This window comes from Melospiza melodia, chromosome 24 (assembly GCF_035770615.1).
Source record: "Melospiza melodia melodia isolate bMelMel2 chromosome 24, bMelMel2.pri, whole genome shotgun sequence".
NCBI lineage: Eukaryota > Metazoa > Chordata > Aves > Passeriformes > Passerellidae > Melospiza > Melospiza melodia.
This window is the reverse complement of record NC_086217.1, coordinates 11,448,677-11,471,616: the sequence shown is the minus strand read 5'-3', so window position 1 is coordinate 11,471,616 and position 22,940 is coordinate 11,448,677. Positions and strand designations below refer to the sequence as shown.

Below are 22,940 nucleotides of genomic sequence, written 5' to 3'. Positions count from 1 at the left end.
GACAGGTTTGGGATGGGTTTGGTTGGAAAATCCAAGCTGGGCTGAGCCAGGGAGGGACAAGGGACATGGAGCCCTGAGGGTGACACAGGCCCTGCTTGGCTGGAAGGAGATTTGAGGTTTTGGGGAGGATTGCAGCAGATTTGGGGTTTTTGAGAGGATTGCAGCAGATTTGGGGTTTTTTGGGAGGATTTCAGGAGTTTTTTAAGGATGACCTGAAAGCCCAAACCCTTGGAGTCGCTCCTTTCTCCTCCCCTCATGCTCAGCATCCCCAATTTGGAGAAGACACCCCAGGGAGAGCAGAGCCAGCAGGGTTTGGGGACAGCCAGAGCTCAGGTGTCCCCTTTGGGGTCACCCCCTGACTGCCCAGCCTGGATTTGTCCATTTAATCCCATTTATTCCCTGTCTCTGCTTTTCCTAGGATGGCTGTGCTTGGGATAAAGGAGGGGTGGACACCCCAAATCCTCAGCCATGAACCCAAACCCTGGAGGCTGAGAAAAACCCTGATAACAAACCCTGATAAAAACCCTGATAACAAATCCCACACCCAGTGCAGGTGCAACTTTTGATACAATGTATATTTATTGCAAACAATAATATACAAAAAAAAAAAAAAATAAAACCAAACCAAAACGAACAAAACAAAACAAAAAACAAGGTAAGTTTCACAGAGAGAAGGATCTTGTAACCAAAACCAAACCAAACTTACCTAAAGACAAAATATGATTTAAAGGACAGGTCTTTTAAGTTACAGAAATACTTTAAAAAGATCTGCTTTTATACAGAAATAGAAAGATGCCATATTATAAGAGTGCTTTAAGATTTTGTTTTTTCTCCTACTGAATCCCTAAAAAAACAAAAAAAAAAGTTAACAAATATATCATTATTTTTTTTTTTAAATAAAAAAAAAGTCTGCTGTCTTTTTTAAAAAGCAATCCTTAACTGTTCAGCCACAGCTTCACCAAAATCAGTGTCCCCCCCAGCTCTCCTCTCCCGGGCAGATTTTTGGGGGGGTTTGAAGGCTAAAACGGTGCCAGCCCTGCAGCAGGGCCGGTGTGGGGCTCGTCCTTGCACGAGCTCGTGTGTCCCAGAGAGCTGAGGCAGGAAACAAGGCAAATGATTCAGTGATCCGCTACATTTGCAATCTCTAGTTTGTACAAATCTCATTTTTTTCTTTTTTTCTTCCAGTTTCTCCTCGAAGGCAAAAAAATAAAACAAAAAAAAAAAAAAAAAGGAAGAGCACAAAGTTTGTACAAACCCAGGACACAGATTCCAAAAAAAAAAAAAAAAAAAGGAATAATAATAATAATAATAACAATGACCAAAAAAAAGGAATTAAAGAGATAAATAAAGGACTGGTTACAGTTTCAGACCATAATTTAACAGGCACGGTCACCTTCCAAATAATGCTCCCAAACTAATGCAACGCTTCTGAAAGGACTTCAAAACAACAAAACCCAAGGAAAAAAACGGTGATTAAAAGCTGCTCTTCTCCCCAAATAAATAATTTAAAGGATGTGTGAGGGCTCCTGGCTGGGTTTGGCAGCCTGGGGTGGGCAGGGGGTGCCCGGAGGGGTCGGGCTCAGCCCCAGCCCAGTGATTGATTATCAGGGGCTGCTTTAAGGCTTCCAGCAGCACTTTGGGGCTGCTCCGTGGATTTTCTTTCAACATTTTTTTTTTCCTCTTTTTGTTTTTCTTTTAAGGCTCAAGGTTATTATTAAAAAATAAAGTGAAGTTTCTCCTCCTGGCTGGTTTTGCTACGAGTTAGAAAAATAAAGCCTCTCCCATGCTGGTGCCTGCCCCAGTGCTGGGTTCCCAGGGCAGAGCACACGCTGGTTTAGTTTCATTTTTAGAGCAAAAAAAAGACACTTTTCTATACAAAAATACCTCTGCAAGAAAACCTAGGGCTGCTCCACTAAGTGTCATTTTTTTTTTTTTTAAGCTGTTGGAAAAATAAGAGCATTTCAAAAAAAAATCTCTAAAAAATAGGTATAAATCCCCTCACAATTGGTAACGAATCATACACAGTACATACTAAAAATATTTAAAATAGAGAATATTCCTCACAGAGGACTCTGAGTTTTCTCTTTTACCCCCCTTTTTTTTTTAATTTTTATTTTTTTATCTCGCTTTTAATTACTGCTAATAAAAAAAAAAAAATCATTACATAAGTCCAGAGAAGGAGCCAGCTGGGCGCGTTGGGCGGAAATCTCCTCTCCACGCCGGGAGAAGCAGAGTTCAAGTCCAGTCCTTGGCAAATCTGTCCCAGATTTTGGGGTTGGGAGCGGGTCCTGGAGGATGCTGTAGTGCAGAAGGCTCAAGGCTTCCATGCGAGCGTCTTTTCAATCACCTCTTTGACCTCACGCGCTCTGAGGCAACTCCTTGCCGCTTTCGCTCATTTCTGATGAATTTTTTTTTTAAAATTTTGAATTAATTTTTGCCTTTTTTTGGCGCCTCCTCCCCCGGCTTAGGGCCGGGTGAGCTGCGTGTAGACGGGCTGCTCCCAGTGCTGCGGGCTGTGCGTCTGCGGGATGGAGGGCACGCCGGCGCTGTCGGCGATGGGGGTGTACATGGGGCGCTGCGTGGGGCTCATGTAGCTGAAGGTGGAGTAAATCCCCGCTCCCTGCCCGGCGTGGCTGTAGTAGGAGCCCGAGGAGGAGCCCTGGTGCTCGCCGTACTCGTACTGCGCGCGGCTGATGCTGGGGTAGGACGAGCTGTAGTGCTGCAGGTTGAAGGAGCTGTAGCTCAGCTGTTGCTGCTGCTGCTGTTGCGGGGAGTGCTGCTGCTGCTCGCTGTAGTGGCTGGGGCTCAGCTGCTCCGTCTTGATGTGGGTCCTTTGCTGCTGCTGCTGTTGCTGTTGCTGCTGCTGGGGGCCCTGCTCGGCGCTCAGCGCCGGGATCTGCGCCGCCGCTTGCGGCTGCTGCTGCTGCTTGGACATCCAGACCCCCGCGGCGGCGCTGATGCCGTAGGTGCCCGTGTAGGTGACCTGGCCGGGGTGCCCGTTGGGGGGCAGGTACTGGTCGAACTCGTTGACGTCGAAGGTCTCGATGTTGGAGATGACGTCGCTGCTGAGCTCGCCGATGTCCACGTCGCGGAAGTCGATGTGCGGCGGCTGCCGGCCGCCCTCGCCCAGCGCGCGGCCCTCGCGCTTCAGGTCCTGCTTGCCCGGCTGCGCGTCCGTCTTGGGGGTGGTGGGGGGCGTGGGGGGCCCCTGCGACTGCCCTGGGGGAGGAAGGACAGGACGGGGGTGAGGGTGGCACGGGGGTGGCGGCACCGTGAGCGGTGACGGACACGTGTCTGGTGTGAGGGACATGGAGCCCAGCAGCCTGCTGTGCCCTCAGACACAAAGCCGGTTTTTTGGGTTTTAATAAGCACGGGTTTGTGTTTGTCACAGGCAAATGGCTGCAGTGGGGTGACAATTTGTGTGTCCAAGTTCTGGGCACAGCCAATGGGCAGTTCTCCCTGTTCTCACTCCATTCCTGGCTCTTTCCTTCCCCTCTCCTCACCCAAACCCAATTTCAGCCCTGTCTGGGCAGCCGTGCCATGCCCCCCGTAGATATTCCTGCCTCTTTCCTTTCCCTCCCTTCACCCAACCCCAACTTCAGCCCTGTCTGGGCAGCCGTGCTGTGCCCCCCACAGTCATTCCTGGATCTTTCCTTCCCCTCTCCTCACACAACCCCAATTTCAGCCCTATCTGGGGCAGCCGTGCCACGTCCCCGCAGGCTTTCCTGGGTCTTTCCATTCCTGGATCTTCCCCTCCCCTCACCCAACCCCAACCTCAGCCCCCCCAGGCTCCCTGGGCACCTACCCGAGTGCTCCCCGGGCGAGTGCACCTCGCTGATGCTGGAGGAGGACTGGGGCGAGTCCGCCTGCAGCGCCTTGAAGATGGCGTTGGGGGAGATGTGGGTCTGCTCCGCGCCCTCCTCCTGCTCCGCCTGCCCGTTCTTCACCGACTTCCTCCGCCGGGGCTGGTACTTGTAGTCGGGGTGGTCCTTCTTGTGCTGCACCCGCAGCCGCTCGGCCTCCTCCACGAACGGGCGCTTCTCGCTCTCGTTCAGCAGCCTGGGGGGACACGGGGGGCGCGGGGTCACTGGTGGTGGCCGGGCAGTGACACCGGTACCGATCCCTCCCTCGGACCCCCCCAAACAGTGATGCAAAGCCCCCCACAACCCGAACCCCCTGTCCGGGACACTCGCTGGTTGTCACCCCCTTGTCCCCGGGGCTCTCCGGTTGTCACCCCCTTGTCCCCCAGATTCCTTCGGTGCCCACACCAGAGCCGCAGGAGGGCCCAGCCCTCTCTCCCTCCCCACCCTATGGGCACATCCCGCTGTCCCCGGGCGCTTTGGGGGCACTCCCGCCTGCCAGGGCCAGCTTTGCTGTCCCGTGTCACCGCCGCGGGGTCCCCCCCTCCCCGAGGACGCGGTGGCCCAGGTGACTCACTGGCCGCGTGTTTTCCTCCCCTCCCCGCCTCATTCTGGCACTCGGAGGCCACCCGGCCCTGCGCCACCCACCCTCCCTCCCTCTCTCCCTCCCCGCATCGCCCCGCGCTCCCTCCGGCCCGAGCTGATGCAATAATCCCCAAAATCCCCAATCCATCATTTCCTCCGCACCCGCGGCGCAAACAAACCACGGCCGGGGGGCTCCGCACGGTCCCCCCGCTCCGGGCACAAAAACCACTTCCAACACCACCAAGAGATCAACTTTCCCTACTTTCCCTGCTTTCCCCCTCCTATTCTGCCTTCTCCTCCACCTTTGCGCTCCGCACAAGTTTCCCAGCGCCTTTCCAGCTCCCCGCGGGCATCCCCGGCCCCGCGCTCACCTCCAGAGCTTGCCCAGGGTCTTGCTGAGCTCGGCGTTGTGCAGATGCGGGTATTGATCCGCCAGCTTCCTGCGGGCCGCCTGCGCCCACACCATGAAGGCGTTCATGGGTCTCTTGACGTGCGGTTTGTTCTTGCTCGAGCCGTTCACCCGCACCGGCATCGGCACCAGGGTCCAGTCGTAGCCCTTGAGCACCTGGCTCACCGCCTCCCGGATGCACACCGGGAACTTGTCCTCGTCGTTCTCCTTCTTCAGGTCCGGGTCGCCCTTGGGGAAGGTGTTCTCTTGGGGTCTGGTGTTCTCCGTGTCCGAGCCGGATCCAGAGGGGCAGGGGGAGCCGGCGGAGTCATCCGACATGGTGGGGCTGGGGGCGTCGGAGATACATTTGTCCTGTTCTTCTGTCATTTTCATGAAAGGGTCGAGGAGATTCATGCGAGAAAGCGGCCGAGGGGGATCAAGGGGGCGAAAAAAAATTGATGATAAAAAAAAATTAAAAAGTTAAGCGCTAAGGGGCAGGGATGGGTTAAGAAAAAGTAAAAACTCGGAGAAACAAAGTCTCCACCGGCTGCGGAGAGGAGGCTCGCAAAAAAACTTTTTATTACTTCTCCTCAGCGCAAAAAACGCTAAAAAAAAAAAATACAAAAAGCAAGAACACCAAAAAACTCCGAAACGAGGAAAGGGATAAAAGAAAACTTTTTCGAGGCCGGGAGGAGGCTCAGGATGAGGACAAGGAGCGGAGCGAGGGCGAGCCCCGGGCAGTGTCGGGCGCGGCGGCCCCGCCGGTCTCCAGCGCGGCTCTGCGGCCGCTGCGCGCCGCGCGCACAAATACCCGCGCGCCCGCCCCGGCCCGGCCAATCACAGCGCGGCCCGCGGGGGCCGCTCCGCCCCTATTGGCCGAGCCGCGCCGAGGGGGCGGGGCCGCGCAGCGCCGCGCAGCGCGGGGGGCACGGCCCGGCCGGGGCGGCGACAGCGGCGGCGACAGCGGGGACAGAGCGGGGACAGCGGGGACAGCAACGGGGATAACGGGGACAGCGACAGCGCCCCGGCCGTGCCCCGCGCTCCCCGCGGGTGGCTGATGGATGGAGGCGCCGCCGCCGCCGGGACCGCTGCAGCCGCGCGGGCGGGAGGCGGGCGGGACGCGCGGAGCGGAGCGCAGAGCGCCGGGGGCCGCGGGCGCTGCGCGGCTCCGTCCCGAGGGGGCGCCAGAGGCTCAGGAACGGCGCGCGGGGGGCGGCGGGGCCGGGCCGGGCCGGGCGCGCCCCCCGAACCCCCCCCGGTACCGCGGGACGGAGCGGGGGCGGCCCCGGGGGCTGCGGGTGCCCGGCCCCAGAGACCCAGAATCGCTGCTGCGCTTTGGCTTTTTCTCCTTTTTTAAACTTTTTTTTTTTTTCTTTATTTTTCTTTATTATTGTTTTTCTTTTTGGACGGGGTGCCCGGCGCGTCCCTCCGCCCACCGCGCGCTGGGACATCCGCGCGTTCCCCGGTTACTCCTCTGTCTATCGTTATTCCCCATCCCGGTGGCCCCGGCGCGGCTTTCCCTGCACGGCCGGACGGGCTGCAGGACCCTCATCCCCATTCCCCATCCCGGTTTCCAATTCCGTTTCCTAATCCCGGTTCTTCATCCCGGTTCTCCATCCGAGTTCCCTATCCCAGTCCCGCATCCCAGTTCCTGATCGTGGTCCCGCATCCCGGTTCCTCATCCCTGTTCCCCATCCCAATCCCGGCTCCCGGCTCCCCATCCCAATCCCTCATCCCAGTCCCGGATCCCTGTTCCCCATCCCAATCCCGAATCCCGGTTCCCCATCCCGATCCCGGATCGCGGCTCCTTCTCCCGGCTCCCCATCCCAATCCCGCATCCTGGTCCCGGTTCCCGGTTCCCCATCCCAGTTCCCCATCCCAATCTCGGATCCCGGTTCCCCATCCCAGATCCCGGTTCCCCATCCCGGTTCCCAATCCCGGATCCCGGTCCCGCATCCCTGGAGCGGTGCCCGGGGAAGGAGCGGCCTCTTCCCTCCCCCTCTGCCCAGAAATAAAACTTTTGCCGAGTTGTGCCGGTCTGGAAGGCCGGGCCGGGGTTATCAGAGGGACCTGCGGGTGTTTCCCGGTACGGGAACATCCCGGGGCTGCCGGAGCCGCCCGCCTGGAGCTCCCGTGCGGCTCCGGGTGAACTCGGGGCTCTCCCTGCGCCCCCGTCCAGGTGGGCACAAAACACACCCCGGCTTTTCAGCCTCCGCGAGAAGGAGCTGCCCAAAAATCTGCGCCCTTCCCCACCTCCCTCCTTCTCCTCGGCGCCTTTTTGGGGCAGAAATCGCCGAGTTCTGCTCCTTTCCCGAAGCCCGAGCCAGAATTTCTCGTCGCAACTCGAGCGTTCGAGTCGGGGCTTTCTGGCGGCCGCTTTCCCTCCGCTGCTTTCATTCGCAGCCTTTGTGCGGCCGGACAAGCCCCGGGGCGGCCCTGTCGCGATTGGCGTCGTTATCCTGACCAGGGGGGTTCAAGGTATTGGGAAAAAAACCAACCAAAATTAAAGAGAAAAATAAAACATAAAATAAAAAAAAAAAAAAAAAATAAGGACAAAGCAGCGGGGAAGGAGCTGGGAATAAACGCACTCCAAAGCCTCTCCTTGGTTGTTTTTGGTTTTTCCTGAGGTTCTGGTGATGATTTTGGGTTGGTTTTTAATTTTTTTTTAATTTTTTTTTGCTTGCAAACCTTTTTGGGAAGCAGTTTTGCTGTGGGTGAGTTGAAGGTAAGTGGCTGTGCTGTGTCCCAGAGCTCTGTCTGCAGGAGCAGAGCGGGGATTTTCTGCTTTTCTCCAGGGGAATTTGGGGTTTTTTATTCCTCAAACACCAAGAAAGATTTTCCCAGAGTGTATTTCTTCCCTTTGCTAAATATCAATTTCTTTCCTTTGCTAAATATCCCATTTTCCAGGAGAGGGCTGCTGGATTTCGCATTGTATTTGCGGTGATAAAGGTAAAATCTCAGCAAATATTGCAGGTGATAATTTGGATTATTTTCCCTGGGTAATCCCAGCTCTGGGGTCGTGCATGCTGGAGTTTAACTCCCCAAATCTCATTTAATAAATATATTTATTGCATAACGTGAAAGCAAAACGCAGGCAGGAGATTGTTGTGATCTCAGCTGGGGCCAAAATCTGAATAAAGTTTACCTGGAGAGGAGCAAAACTTGGTGACAACAGATTGTCCCCTATCCCTGCTGCTGCTGATTGGCAGAAACAGCACGGGGAAAATTCAGGAGGGTCAGGATTGAATGGGAAGGGTCAGAATTGGGACATTTTTCATCTTTCATCTGCTGGAGGGGCTCTGCCTTCCCTGCGAGCTGCAGGGAGCCCGGCGAGGGCCTTGACAAGTTTGAACAATAAACAAAAGCGAAAGGGGAAGGAGCTCTGCACTTATTGTGTGTGATTTGATAATTTCTGGCTTATTATTTTTAATTATTGCTCGATGGGCTATTTGGACAAGGTGGACAAGCTGATTAATCACAGCCGGGTGGAAGCTGCTGCTGCTGCTGCTGCTGCTTTGATGGAAGTTTTGCTTCCCTTTTTCTGGAATTAACATTGTTTTATCCAAAGCGGGCAGCTCAGGGAGCAGGGAGGGTTTTTAGTGAGGATTAAAGCTTAAAGTTTGAGGCGTTTTTCCTGCTCCTTGTGCTCAATCAAATCCCTGTTTTTAGGGAATAACTTTTCCAAGAGTTACTGTGGGAGACGAGAATTTTGGGATTGAGGGGTGGATTTGGGGAGATTTTTTCTGTCGAAATTTAAAATATGGTCGTGCTTCAGGTGAGTTGTGCTTCAGAAGTTGTTTTGTGGATTTTTGGGGGAGCCCTTTGATGCTGGGGAGGTTCAGGCTCTGCTCTGACCCCTGGATTTGGGATTGGGAAGGTTTGAGTTCTGCTCTGAGCCCTGGAATTTGAGATTGGCGTTGGGAGGGTTCAGGCTCTGCTCTGACCCCTGGATTTGGGATTGGCGTTGGGAATGTTTAGCTCTGCTCCAACACGCAGGATTTGGGATTGGGGGTTGGGAAAGTTCAGGTTCTGCTCTCTGGGATTTGGGATTGGTTTTGGGGAAATTCTGGCTCTGCTTCAACCCTCAGGATTTGGGATTGGGGCTGGGAATGTTTGAGCTCTGCTCTGATCCATGGAATTTGGGATTCATGTTGGGAATGTTTGAGTTCCGCTCTGACTCCCAAGGATTTGGGATTGGTGTTGGGAAGTGCAGACCCTGCTCAGGATTTGGGATTGGGGTTGGGAAGGTTTGAGTTCTGTTCCAAGCCCCAGGATTTGGGATTGGGGTTGGGAAAGTCTGAGCTCTTGTTCCAGCCTCTGGGATTTGGGGTTGGTGTTGGGAATGTTCCCCAGGGACGCTGGGGTGTCCCCGTGTCCCCTCTGCCACCCCCTCAGTGGGGCAGAAATCCAAGGAGAAGCTGCAGATCCCAGAAAACCTTCCCTGCTCCTGGTGCACACCATAAACTTCAGGGTGTGCAGGAATTCCCTAAAACCGGAGGTGTTCCTGCAGCAGAACCTGAATTTTGATATAAAAAATGGATCAATTATTGATCCATGGCCCAAAACGTGAATTCCAGGTGTGATTGTGCCTGTGGATTTATCCAGGAATGTTTGCCTCAGAGGAAAGTTTTGGCAGGGCTGGTTAATTAATCAATCACAGCTTAATTAATGTAAAAATTGAAAATCCCTCTCCTCATCAGTGACATTTTATTAAATCCGAGGGTGGGATTACATCCCACAGAAATATTCCCACATTTTGCCTTTTCCCTCTCCACTGGGAGCAGGGAAGGCTCAGCCTGTCCTTGGCTTTTCCAGGAATTTCAGCTTTTCCCTGATTTTCTCTGATTTTCCCTGATTTTCCCCTTTGCCCACCCAGGGATCCCACATTTTGCCATTCCAGGTGTAAAATGCCACAGATTTCCATCCCAAATATCCCAAATATTCCTGGTGCAGGGATGGAATTTTGGGTTTTGTGGGGAGATCTGTGGATCCCAGGCCGTGGGGATGGTGTGGAGCTCCCTGATCCCATTTTCAGCTGATCCAGGGAAGGAAACAGGAGCTGAGGGGGGACGGCCTTGGGGCCTTTAAATGGAAATTATTCCTTAAAGAATTGAATTTAAATTTGTAAATTCAGCTCAGAATTCATTTGGATCGGATTAATTTTGTAAATTCAGCTGAGAATTCATTGAGATTTTATTTACTTTGTGAATTCAGCTGAAAATTCATTGGGACTGGATTTGTTTTGTAAATTCAGATCAGAATTCCTTGGGAATGGATTAATTTTTCAAATTCAGCTGAGAATTTTTGGGATTTTATTTACTTTTAAAATTCAGCTCAGAATTCCTTGGGATTTTATTCCTTTTGTAAATTCAGATGAGAATCCATTGAGATTTTATTCACTTCATAAATGCAGCTGAAAATTCATTGGGATTGGATTAATTTTGTAAATTCAGCTGAGAATTCCTTGGGACTGGATTAATTTTCAAAATTCAGCTGAGAATTCTTTGGGATTTTATTACTTTTGTAAATTCACTTGAGAATTCCTTGGGATTGGATTAATTTTGTAAATTCAGACAAGAATTCCTTCGGACTGGATTAGTTTTGTAAATTCACCTCAGAATTCCTTGAGATTTTATTCACTTCGTAAATTCAGCTGAAAATTCCTTGGGACTGGATTAATTTTTAAAATTCAGCAGAGAATTCCTTGTGATTTTATGAATTTTCAAAGTTCTGTTCCTCTGGCCTCCCAGGACAACAATCACCTTGAGCTGGAATCAGCAGGGTGTGATTGAAACTTGGCAAATCCTGGGCATGCCTGAAAAAACCAGCAGAGAACAGGAATTTCCCCTTCTTTTTGAATATATAAAATAACAGCAGCCTGAAGACTCCAAAATTCATTTTTAATTTATGCCCAAAAACACCATCGAGAAGGTGCCCCTTTTTATCCATTTTTTCTTAGAAATCAGGGACAGCCCATCAGTGTCACTGAGTGCGCACCGTGAAATCTCTCAGCGAGGTTCGAGAGAATTTAAATTTCTTGACAAGCTAAAAGACCTGCTTAAAAATTAAAACAAACAAACAAACAAATCCCAACCAAATTTTAACTCCTGATCAATTCAAATTTTTGATCACTTTCTATTTTATCCCTCTATTTTTTATGCCTCCTTTTTTATCCCTCTATTTTTTATCCCTCTATTTTTTATCCCTCTATTTTATCCCTCCATTTTTACCCCTCTATTTTTCCCCACTATTTTACCCATCTATTTTCCCCTCTATTTTTTATCTCTCTATTTTATCCCTCTCTATTTTTTGCCTTCTATTTCCTCCATTTATTTTTCCCTCTATTTTACCCCTCTGTTTCTTATCCCTTTATTTTTATCCCTCTATTTTACTCCTCTATTTTATCTCTCTATTTTTTCCCCTCTATTTTTTATCCCTCTATTTTTCCCCCTCTATTTTCCCCCTCTTTTTTTATCCCTTTATTTTTCACCCTTCTATTTTTCCCTCTATTTGATCCCTCCATTTTCCCCCCTCTATTTTTCTCCCTCTCTTTTACCCATCCATTTTTTATCCCTCTATTTTGTTCCTCTATTTTTATCACTGTCTTTTATCCCTCTGTTTTTTCCTTCTATTTTTCCCCCTCTATTTCCCCCCTGTTTTTCTCATCCCTCCATTTTTACCCCTCTATTTTTATCCTTTATTTTTACCCCTCTATTTTTCCTCTTTTATCTTTCTCTCTCTATTTTACTCCTCTCTTTTTCATCCCTCTATTTTCATCCCTCCATTTTTACCCCTATATTTCTTATCTATATTTCATCCCTCTATTTTCCCCCTCCATTTTTCCCCTCTATTTTCTCCCATCTATTTTACCCCTCTATTTTTACCCCTCTATTTCCCCCTCTATTTTTCCCCCTTTTATTTTTCCCCCTCTATTTCCCTCCTCTATTTTTTACCCCTTTATTTTTTCCCCTCCATTTCCCCGTCCATTTTATCCCTCTGTTTTTCATCCTCTATTTTCCCCTCCATTTTCCCCCTCTATTTTTTATCCCTCAATTTTCCCCTCTATTTCCCCCCTCTATTTTCCCCTCGCCCACCACCCCATAGCTCCAAATTCCCCCTCAATTCCCTCTCCCATCCCCACAACCCCACCGGCTGCAATTTCCAGCCAGCCCCGCTCTGTTTTCCCAGCAATAGTTCAAATTACAGAGCCCAGCAGCAGCTTTACAAGAAAATCCCCCAGAATTGGGCAAAGGGAATAAAACTGCCATTCTCTCTACCTGTTTGTGCAGCTCCTGCCCAACGCAGGCAGAGCCTGCCTGTTTATTTGGAGAAGGAAAGTTGTGGAAATCTCCTTGGAGGGTGTAATGTGGCCAGCACGTGTTGCTGGGAGCTACCTGAAGTCTGCACCCTAATGGCTTGCAGATGTCCCTGGGTCACCCATTTCCTCTCAAATTCGAGCGAGAAATTAGAATAAATTAAAAAAAAAATTAAATAAAACTAAAAAAAAAAAAAAAAAAAAAAAAAAAGGGGGTGTTCGGGCAGGGAAAGGAGGGGGTTTGGACTTCTGGAACTTGTAAAATTGTTTGTTTGGGTTGTTTCCAGCAGTGGGTTGGAAATTGGAGCTGCCAGCTCCAGGGAGGGGTAGGGGGGAGATGATTTATTTGAAAAATAGAGAAATCTGCGCCGGGATCCCTGGCAGTTTGCTCAGGGTGGGGAGTTTATTTACACGGGGATTATTTATGTAAAAAACGCCGCAGTTTGCTGGGCCAAGCAATAAACAGGGATTTGTTGGAGGTGGATACGCGCGGATTTAAACCAGGCCCACGTAGGCCGGCCTAGAGCTGGGCCTGGAAAGTGCAGGACACAGTGCCCAGGCTGTCTGTAAATCCTTTATTTCACAAAAATATCAATTTTAAACCAAAACCAGAGCAATAAACAGGGATTTGTTGGAGGTGGATACGCGCGGATTTAAACCAGGCCCACGTAGGCCAGCCTAGAGCTGGGCCTGGCTGCCCCATGCCCAGGCGCTCTGTAAATTCTTTATTTCATAAAAATATCAATTTTAAACCAAGAACCATCAGAGTTTTGCTCATTTTTGGGGTTTTTGTTTGACTTTTTCCTCAGGGTTGTGGCAGTGGGAAGGGGCTAAGTCCCCTCCTGTCCCCCATGTCATCCTGGGGTGCTGAACCTGCCACGCTCTGGGTTTGTTCTCCAATTTAGGGATTTTTTGGGATTATTTTTGGGTATTTTTTGTAGGGATTTATTTTTATTTTTTGGGATTATTTCAGAGATTTCTTGGGGGGATTTTTCTGGATTTTTGAGGTTTTTTTTTATTTTTATGGATTATTTTTGGGAATTTTTTTGGGAGATTTAAAAATGTTTGGGATTATTTCAGAGATTTTGGGGAGATTGTTTTGATTTTTGGGATTTTTTTTAATTTTAGGATTATTTTGGCGATTTTTGGGGTGATTTTTGGGAGTTTCTTTGGGGATTAATTTTGGGGATTTTGGGGGGATTTTTTGGGATTTTTTTGAGTTTTTTTTAATTTTTGGGAGGGTTTTTTTTTGGGATTTTAGGGGGGATTTTTTTTTTTTTTTTGATTTTTCAGATTATTTCAGAGATTTTTTGGGGAGGATTTTTTTGGATTTTTGGGAAGATTTGTTCTAATTTTTGGGTGGTTTTTGGGGATTTTTGCCTCTGCCGTATCCCTCCGTGGCTCAGGATGGGACGTGACCCTGGCAGCGGTGCTGAGCCTTTTCCAGCTGTGCCAGCTGTGGGATTTCATTCCCCTGCTCCCCACGGATGCTGAGGGAGCTCTGTCCCAGCCCCAAGGGGATCCCAAATCCCTTTCCCATGGGAAAAACCTTCCCAGGGCATTTTGGGGTTCCCATTCTGCCGCTGGCACTGATGGTTGGGGCTGCACCCCTGAGATCTCCATGGAATTTCCCATTTTCTGCCCTGTCCTGATAATCCAAGGAGTTCCCAAAGGGCTGAGGAGCCTGGATCTCCTTCAGGAGGGGCTGAAATGAAATTTTAGATTATTTTGGAGCCTCCAACGGGCAGGAAAAGCCCTGGAGCCACTGAGAGTGCTGCTTTAATTCCTCTCTAAATTAAAATTCATCAACAGAACGGCTCTTGAATTAATTTATTTATTTACTTTCAATTTTACGATGAGGCCTTGCAGAGGAGCATCATTTATTCCATTTTCCTTTGCTGAAGTGGCAAAAGAAGCAGGGACAGCTTATAGTGAGAAGAAAAACACTCATTAAAAATTGAAATGAAGGGAGGGGAAGATAAAAATCCAGAAATGAGGAGGGCAGAGAGTGCTGGATTTTCTGTGCCTGTGACAGATTAGAAATATGCTCTGGCCATTTAGCTTGGCAAAAATCAGATTTTTTTTTGGTTTTTTTTAATGAAAAAAACTTCATCCTGCTGCTAAGTGGGAAAAGTTTATTCTGAGCATAACACCCTCCAGCTCTCAGGGTTTTTTATTTTTATTTTTTTTTTTACCGAGAAATGTTTGCTAGGTCTTAATAATAACACAGAAAATCTCAGAGTGCCTGACAGAATATATCACTGAATTTTTTTTGCAGGGAAAATCTGATTTTAAACAGGGCTCTGAATGGTTTATATGGATTTTGGTGTGGGGTTTAATTTGCTTTCAGGCTCAAAATTCTTTTTATCACAATTCTGAGCTCCTACACAGCAACCAAACCCATTTTGGATTGGGAAGAAGAGGAGGAAAACAGCAAAAAAATTCCCGAAATCGGGGAGGACAAAGCACATCCCCAGGTTTAATTTTTAACACCAAATTCCTAAAGGTGCGCTGGAGAAATTTGGGTCTGCCTGCCGAAATAAAGCTGGGCTTAAGGGGATGTCTAAGGAAAGAAGAATTGGGAGAACGTACCTGGGTGCTGGAGGTTTAGTCTCGGCTTTAAACTCGGGTTTTGCAGCTCTGGAGAGAGGTTTGGCAGGAATTGAGGGTTTAAGGGCAGGAGATGCGTTGGGAGAGGAGCTTTGAACCAGGTGCTCGCTGATCCCCCCAAGGCTGCGCTCAGGGAGTTAAAATTCACCCAAATATTGATGGCAGCTCCCTCCTCTGCCAGCTCTTATCTGAGCCCGGCTCTGGCAGGGCCTGAAAGGAGCTATTGTTACCTGACAGGGAGAAAAGAGCAGAAAAAGGGGGAGAAAAACCGGCGGGAGCTGAGGAACAAAGGAGGGTTCGGGGATCTGGCAGCCCTGGGATGGGACTGGCACAGGGGAATGTTTGCTCTGCACTGAACGCTTTGGGATGGGTTTGGAAATCTCTGAGGCTTCTGAGATCACCAGAATTTTCTGATTTCAGTCCATTTTTTCTTAAAAATCCGGGATATGGAGGAAAGGGAAAATGCCCTGCAGGGAATGCTGGAGACAAGGGGATCACCAGCAAAATTTATCCATTTTTACCCATTTTTTTTTTCTTAAATGAGTGATAGGGAGAAAAGAAAATTCTTTGGTGTGATTTTTTTCCTTAGAAATGAGTGATGTGGAGTTTTGAGTGCCTGAGCTCAATCCAGACAGGGTTTGGGGACGGTTTTGGGTTTTTGATCTGTGTCCTCCTGCTCCAATTCCAGCCAAATTCTACACACAGGAGATGTTGAAGGGATCCATTTTTCTGCTAATTTGCAGAGATTTGTTAAAACCCTGCTGAGAAACGGAACCGCCACGTGCACTGTCCCTGTCCCAGAGCCCAGAGGATTCCTGAGGATAATCCATGGGAAACCAGGATCCCCTTTCCTCCTGCACATGCAGCTCCTCGTGGGCCTTTATTTCATTATTCCCTTATCTGCCACCTTATCATTTGTCCTCAATTGGCTCCAGGGCTGAACAGAATCAGATATTTTATCCTTTGGCATCAAATCCTCCGGGTTTGGTGTCCCAGAGGTCCCAGCCTGCACAAGCCCCACAGAGGTGACAAATCTGAGCTCTCCCCAGTGACCCGAAACTGCTCAGCAACACCCACATTTTTTCTCTATCACCAGGGATATATTTGGGGACAGGGAAAAAAAAAATAAAAAATAAAAATAGAAATGCCCCTGAGAGAAGCCAATCCAGTCCTACTGGTCTGGCAGCTTTGGGGAGAGGAGAAACCAGGAGGACAGTGGGGTGACCATGGAGTGTCCTTGTGTGGGAAGGGATCTCTCTGCCTGGGAGGGCTCTCCTGGGGAATTTTGGCTCTTTTGGGGCTGTTTTAGGGCGATTTGAGGGTTGGGCAGAGGAAGTTCTGTCCCACAGCTCTTGCCCCGTGGGTCAGGGCTCTCTGGGGGAGTCTGAGCTTAGCTCCTGGCAACGCTGGGGCTGAGCTGTGACCCTGGGGGATGCTCAGAGCCTTCAGCTGCCCTGGGGTGGGGCTGGCGCTGCTGGGTGTCCCCAGGAGGGTCCCTGGCAGCAGGAAGGGCCTGGGAAGGGCTGGGAGGGGTCCTCACTTGGCTGAGACAGCGAGGCTCCAGTTGCCCAATCCAGCAGCTCTTTTCTAAAATCCAACAGCTCCTTCTCAATCCAGCAGCTCCTTTACCCCAGCAGCTCCTTTCTCCCACCCAGCAGCTCCTTCATAAAATCCAGCAGCTCCTTTTCAACCCAGCAGCTCCTTTCTGATCCAGCATCTCCTCTCTAAAACCCAGCATCTCCTTTCTAAAATCCATCAGCTCCTTTCTGACCCAGCAGCTCTTTTCTGATCCTGCAGCTCCTTTCCAAAATCCAGCAGCTCCTTTACCCCATCAGCTTCTTCCCCCCAACCCAGCAACTCCTTTCCCTAATCCAGCAGCTCATTTCTGACCCAGCAGCTCATTTCTGATCCTGCAACTCCTTTTCCCATCCACCAGCTCCTTTCTAAATCCAGTAGCTCCTTTCTCAAATTCAGCAGCTTCTTTCCCCAATCCAGCAGCTCCTTTCTATAATCCAGCAGTTTTCCCCCATCTAGCACTTCCTTTCTGATCCAGCAGCTCCTTTCCCTAACCCTGCAGTTTTCCCCCATCCAGCAGCTCCCCGTCAGCCCCTGGAGGGGATTAATTGATTAATTCCCAACATCTTGTGCCTGATCCGAGGCCTTGACTGGGAAAACAGGAAAGGTCACTTTGAGTCACCCCTGGCGGTGGCATCCAAAGCAAACAGAGCCTGTGGCATGCAGGGGGGGCTGGGGACATTCCCACGGGAGCAGAGGCAGCTCCGGGTCCCTCCTCACCCTGCTGCCACCCTGGGAAACGTGGAAAAATCCCTGGGAAAAACCCTGGAAAAAAACCTGGAAACACTGGAAAAAACCCCGAAAAAAACCTGGAAAACCTGCTGGGTGTCAAACCGGGAGCGTTTCTGTGAGGGTTTGGGTGAGGAAGAGGAGGGAGAGCGCTGAGGGTGGGGAGGAGCAGAAGTGTCCTTGTTTGTCCTGCAGGATCCTGGTGTTTAATCCCCTTGGCACGAGGAGGGACAGCCCCAGCTGAGGGCTCAGGGAGGGGTTTTGCTGTCCCCTGGCTCTGCAGGACACAGGGGAAAGCTCAGCCCAGAATTCCTGGGGGGTTTTGGGGTGTGCAAACAGAGCTTGGCCGAGGGACCGTGCCCTTGCTGTGCCTTGCTCCCGTTTTGAGTGGGGAAATGGGAAAAGGAATGGGGATAGGGAAGGGATGGGGAGGGATAAGGAAAGGTTGATGGAGGGATGGGATGAGGAATAAGGAAGGGCTGTGGAGGGATTAGGAATGGCTGATGAAAGGATGAGATGAAGGGATAAGGAATGGCTGTGGAGGGATAAGGAATGGCTGGTGGAGGGATGGAATGAGGGAAAAAGAATGCGGATGGAGGGATGAGATGAAGGGATAAGGAAGGGTTGATGAAGGGATGGAATGAGGGATAAGGAAGGATTGATGGAGAGATAAGGAATGACTGGTATAGGGCTGGGATGAGGAATAAGGAATGGTGGATGGATAAGGAATGGTGGATGGATAAGGAATTATGTATGGGTAAGGAATGGTTGATGAGTAAGGAATGGCCGTGGGTGGATAAGGAATGGTAGATGGATAAGGGATTGTGGATGGATAAGGAATTGTGGATGGGTAAGGAATTGTGGATGGATAAGGAATTGTAGATGGATAAGGAATTGTAGATGGATAAGGGATTGTAGATGGATAAGGAATTGTGGAAGGATAAGGAATTGTGGAAGGATAAGGAATTGTGGATGGATAAGGGATTGTGGATGGATAAGGGATTGTGGATGGATAAGGGATTGTGGAAGGATAAGGAATTGTGGATGGATAAGGGATTGTGGATGGATAAGGAATTGTGGATGGATAAGGGATTGTGGAAGGATAAGGAATTGTGGATGGATAAGGGATTGTGGATGGATAAGGAATTGTGGATGGATAAGGGATTGTAGATGGATAAGGGATTGTGGATGGATAAGGGATTGTAGATGGATAAGGGATTGTGGATGGATAAGGGATTGTGGATGGATAAGGGATTGTGGATGGATAAGGAATTGTGGATGGGTAAGGTCATTCTCACAGAAAAGAGAGTGGCTGAATCTACCCAGACTTGAAAATGGAAGGACGTTCTTGTCTCACACAGACACAAACTCTGCCCTTTTCTGTTTGTGCTGTTTTTTATGTTTTTCCAGGCTGGAGACTCTATTTTTTTTTTTGTGTGTGTGGCACCTTTCAGATCGGGCACCCAGCACAATTCTTGGTTTCTTTTTGGGGTCCTCAACAGAAAGCAAAACTGTCCTGTGGGGAATGAGTCTGTACAGAAGGGTTTGTGTCACTCAAACTCAATTTTTTTTTTTTTTAAACCCAGAAGCTCTGACCAAGCAATTGGCATTTTCTGCCTGGTTTTGCAGCAGCACAGCCTCTCCCTTGTTCCCCAGACATGGGTGGGAGCAGCTGGAGGTGGGCGAGCGCTCGCTGGTGCCTCTGGCCAAGCCTTGGCTGTGGCCCAGCTCAGCTCCCGGGGCTCAGGAGAAGCCAAACCAGTGGGAAAACTTCTCCAGCACCGTGTTCTGCCATCCACAGCCCTTCCCATGGCTGTGTTTGCTCCTTCCCGTGCAGATGGGCACCAGCAGCGGCTCCGAGCTGTGGTTTGCAGCCCTGGCCCAGCCTCTAAGGAGCTCCAGGCCCTGGTGTCCACCTGGGCAGCTTCTCCCTCTCTAAGCTCCCACAAGCTCCCAGCAGGAGCTTTCAGCCTGTTTGCATCATAAAATCCTGTTTAAAGTGTGGTTATGGGCAGCACAGGGCTGGAGAGCAGCTGGAAAATCGACAACTCTGGGGTTTTTTTAGGATTTTTTTAGTATTTCTCCCTTGTTAACGGGAGTGTGCTCCCTTTAGGAGGTTCCTCCTTTCCCAAATCCAGCGTGGCACTGGGAGCTGATCCACTGAGCCCAAGGAGGTTTTGGGGAGCCAAGGGACAGGGACCCAGCATGGCTTTGGGCTGGAGCTGTTGGAGCTGTTGCTGGATCCAGAGGCCTGTGGGCCAGAATAAAGCTCTGGATCCAAACCCTCCATCAGAACCGACTCCTTTCCTTCACCATCACCTTAAAGCTTCTCCACAGAGGGAAACCTGAGGAGCAGCCCCTGTTATGGGGGGAAGCTCCATCCCAGCACCACCAGAGCTCCTGCAGGCCTGGACCTGTCCCCACGGGCCCAGTGCAGCACCCAGCCAGCCCAAAGTGTCTGTGGGGTGAAACACCACACACCCACAGCCAAAAGTGTCTGTGGGGTGAAACACCACACACCCACAGCCAAAAGTGTCTGTGGGGTGAAACACCACACACCCAGCCAGCCCAAAGTGTCTGTGGGGTGAAACACCACACACCCACAGCCCAAAGTGTCTGTGGGGTGAAACACCACACACCCAGAGCCAAAAGTGTCTCTGAGCTAGGGTTAGGGTCATTCCTCAACGGCAGAACAAGGAATTCTGAATATTCTTCAATGGCAGAACAAGGAAAAGGCCTGGGCAGGGAATTCTGAATATTCCTCAGTGGCAGAATGAGGAGAAGAGCAGGAAAAGGAGCATCCCAATCCCAGCTGCTCCCAGAGCAGGATTCCAGCAGGATTCCTCTCATTCCTCACAGGGACTTTCACCCCCCAAACCAAACAGGAGGGTCAGGGGCTGTTCCCACGTTCCCCAGGGTCCCTTTGTGTTGGTTTGGTGGCAGGGGATGTCAAGGACACCCCAGCAGTGCCAAAAGTGGCCCTCTGGCCTCATGAGGTGGCACTGGGGATACTCTGCCAGTCCCTAAAGGGTCAGGAAATAAGGATGAGGCACCAGCTTGGACAGCTAACTGAAAACAAGCATTTGGGATGCCCCTCACATCCAAATTCCAGCACAAAAATAAATCCCACTTTGGCTCACACATGAAGTTTCCCCAAATTTGGGGTCTCCAGCACTGCTTTTCCTCTGATTATCCCCAAAAATCCAAACTCGTTTCCCAGCTGGGTTTGGAGATCCTGTTCCCAAGCAGATCCCAAATTCCCTCACCAAACCCCCACGTCCATCAAGGGATGAGAGAAAGCACAATTTTATAGGGGAAAGGATCTCAGGGACTGGTTTAGGGTTTTTCCCAGCTCCCAGACCTGGAGATGTCCCCCTGGGGAGGGCCCCCAGCCCTGTGCCCCCCGGGATCAGCCCCATTTGGGGCAGTTTTTGTCTCCCCTGTGCTCCAGGAGCTCTGGGATCACCAGGGAGAATCTGGGAAGGCCAAAGTTGAGGGTGATTTCAGCTTTTCACACCCCCCTGCAGCCGGGAGGGAGCTGAGCTCTGATTTCTCAGTTTACCTCCAAAGTTTGCTCTCAGATTTTCACAGAGCTTGGCTGAGGAGTTTCTCCAGCCCTGTCCCTGTGCCACCCCACAGATTCTAGGAACTGCACCCAGCCAGGCAGGGCTGGCTGTGCCTCCTCCCCACCCTGTGCTCCTTGGGCCCTGGCCAGCCCTCAGCCTGGCCCAGCAGATGGATTCCAGGGAATATTTGTGTGTCCTGACCCAAATGAATGGAGCTGCTGAGCTCCCAGCTGGAGCAAAACCCTGCAGGACAATCCCCGCCATTGATGGGGCTGCTGGGGAGGCTCCCACAGCAGAGCCCTCCTGTCCCTCCCGTGGGATGGGCGCTGCCCTGCTGGGATCTTCTTGGGGAAAAGCTGCTGTGCCCTGGAAACCATGGGCAGGGAGGGCTGGAGCCTCCTTTGGGCACCCACCACAGAGCTGGGAGCTTTGGGAGAAGGTTGTGGTGCGATTTCATGGCGTTCCTTTGGGAGAAGGTTGTGGTGTGATTTCATGGTGTTCCTTTGGGAGAAGGTTGTGGTGTGATTTCATGGTGCTCCTTTGGGAGAAGGTTGTGGTGTGATTTCATGGTGTTCCTTTGGGAGAAGGTTGTGGTGTGATTTCATGGTGCTCCTTTGGGAAAATGCTGTGGTGTGATTTCAGGGTTTACCCCAGAACCCCTCCAGGGTCCCTCCCCTGGAGATTCCCTCCTAGGTGTGTAAAACATCCCTCCTTTCCCCTCCCTGACTCCTCCCAGCACTGTCTGTCCATCCTCCCTCCCAGCTGTGTCATTTTTTGGGCATTCCTGCAGACACCTGGGGACAGCAGAGCTCCCCCATTTCTGCCCTTTTCCTCGTTCTGCCATTGAGGAATATTCAGAATTCCCTGTCCAAGCCTTTTCCTCGTTCTTCCGCTGAGGAATATTCAGAATTCCCTGTCCAAGCCTTTTCCTTGTTCTCCCATTGAAGAATACTCAGAATTCCCTGCCCAAGCCTTTTCCTCATTTTTCCATTGAGGAATATTCAGAATTCCCTGCCCAAGCCTGAGGAATATTCAGAATTTCCTGTCCAAGCCATTGAGGAATATTCAGAATTCCCTGTCCAAGCCTTTTCCCCCTCCCACTGCAGCTCTGCTCCCCAGGAACTCTCCAAAGGCTCCGTCCTATCAATTTTCCCCACCATATGTTCTCATTAAAACATTTATTGTGCTCTTTATCTGTGGATTATTTGCCATCAATTAATACAACGTGGGGGGAGCTTCAAATGAACATTCTCCCCCTCCCCACTTCCCCTTAACGAGGGAAAGGACAGAGAAATAGGGGAGAAAAAAAAAATTACCATGACAGATGGTGTTTTTTAACCTTTCTTTTGCTCAATCTGGGAAAAAAAGGCGTTTTTCTCAGAATATTGGCCTGGGTTTTTCCTGATGAGTTACAGCACTTGGAGGGATAATCCTGGGCTTAGCTGAGCTCAGCCTGAGATGTGTTGGGGTGTTAAGGGGGGGTGATGGCACTGCTGGAGCAGGGATGAGCAGGGAAAGCTGCAAAATCCACTCCTGGAAGGAAAATGTGCTGTGGCTCATGGGCTTGGCAGCCAAAAGGCCCCATCATCATTGGCAGGAGCTGTCTGGGCTTGTGGAGCCTTCAAAAAAAGTGGTTTTGGGGTTTTTTAAAGAGTTCCTGCAGGGAGAGACCTCCCTGCTGTGCCCCGTCCCATGGGGAACATCATTGCTGCTTTAGGAGCATGGAGGGAGTGGGATGGACCCTCTCCTTCCCCACCTGGGCAGATCAGGAGCATCCCGTGGTTTTGCCCTGGTGTTATTTGGAATTTTGGGCTCTCCAGGGTGGCTTTTGGGGAGATGGGGAGGGAGGAAAATAAACAGAACATTCCCTGTGGGTGCTGCAGGCCGGGACACCGTGTACCACCATAAATAAATGCAGGCCTAATTCACACCCAGGGGTTTCTTGGGTAAACAAATGTCTGGGGAGAGACCTGCCTGTGGGGAGTGTGCTGGGAAAGCCCTGCTGGGCTGGGAATTGGGGATTTAAACCCTCCAGACCAGCCTGGGCTTTGATTTCTGCCTGGGCCTGGACGTGTGCCCGGCCTGGTGGCAGGGCTGGCCCAGCAGCACGTGTTGACACTGGGCTTAACTCTGGGGAAAGTTTAAACTGGGCTTAGCGTGGCTCTGACACCTCGCTGAGGCTTCCCTGCCTCAGTGCCACCCCACCCTGGGGCTTCTGCTGCCTCCCTGTCCCGGGTGATCCGAGAAATTCAAAGAGAAAAAGCCAAATAAACTCATGGAAAATCTCATTTGAATTAATTTTTGTGCTGGAA

At 50.5% G+C, this 22,940-nt stretch overlaps 1 protein-coding gene across 1 annotated transcript; it reads right to left on the bottom strand.

Annotated features, from left to right (window-relative positions):
• Window positions 1-564: 564 nt before the first annotated feature.
• On the bottom strand, window positions 565-5,591 carry SOX9 (SRY-box transcription factor 9). The gene is made up of 3 exons (XM_063175706.1): window positions 4,817-5,591; window positions 3,806-4,059; window positions 565-3,219 (listed from the first exon to the last, which is right to left on the bottom strand). Exons 1-3 carry the CDS (start codon window positions 5,245-5,247, stop codon window positions 2,465-2,467), a joined length of 1,440 nt encoding a protein of 479 aa, XP_063031776.1. The 5' UTR covers window positions 5,248-5,591; the 3' UTR covers window positions 565-2,464.
• Window positions 5,592-22,940: the final 17,349 nt, after the last annotated feature.

What these genes read in the sequence shown, in the direction of transcription:
- SOX9 (XM_063175706.1), bottom strand. Translation starts at nt 5,247, where the DNA reads ATGAATCTCCTCGACCCTTTCATGAAAATGACAGAAGAACAGGACAAA. An exon ending in ACCCTGGGCAAGCTCTGGAG is followed by an intron (nt 4,060 to 4,816) that starts GTGAGCGCGGGG and finishes GTGTCCCCCCAG; the next exon opens with GCTGCTGAACGAGAGCGAGA. An exon ending in CTCGCCCGGGGAGCACTCGG is followed by an intron (nt 3,220 to 3,805) that starts GTAGGTGCCCAG and finishes TTCCTCCCCCAG; the next exon opens with GGCAGTCGCAGGGGCCCCCC.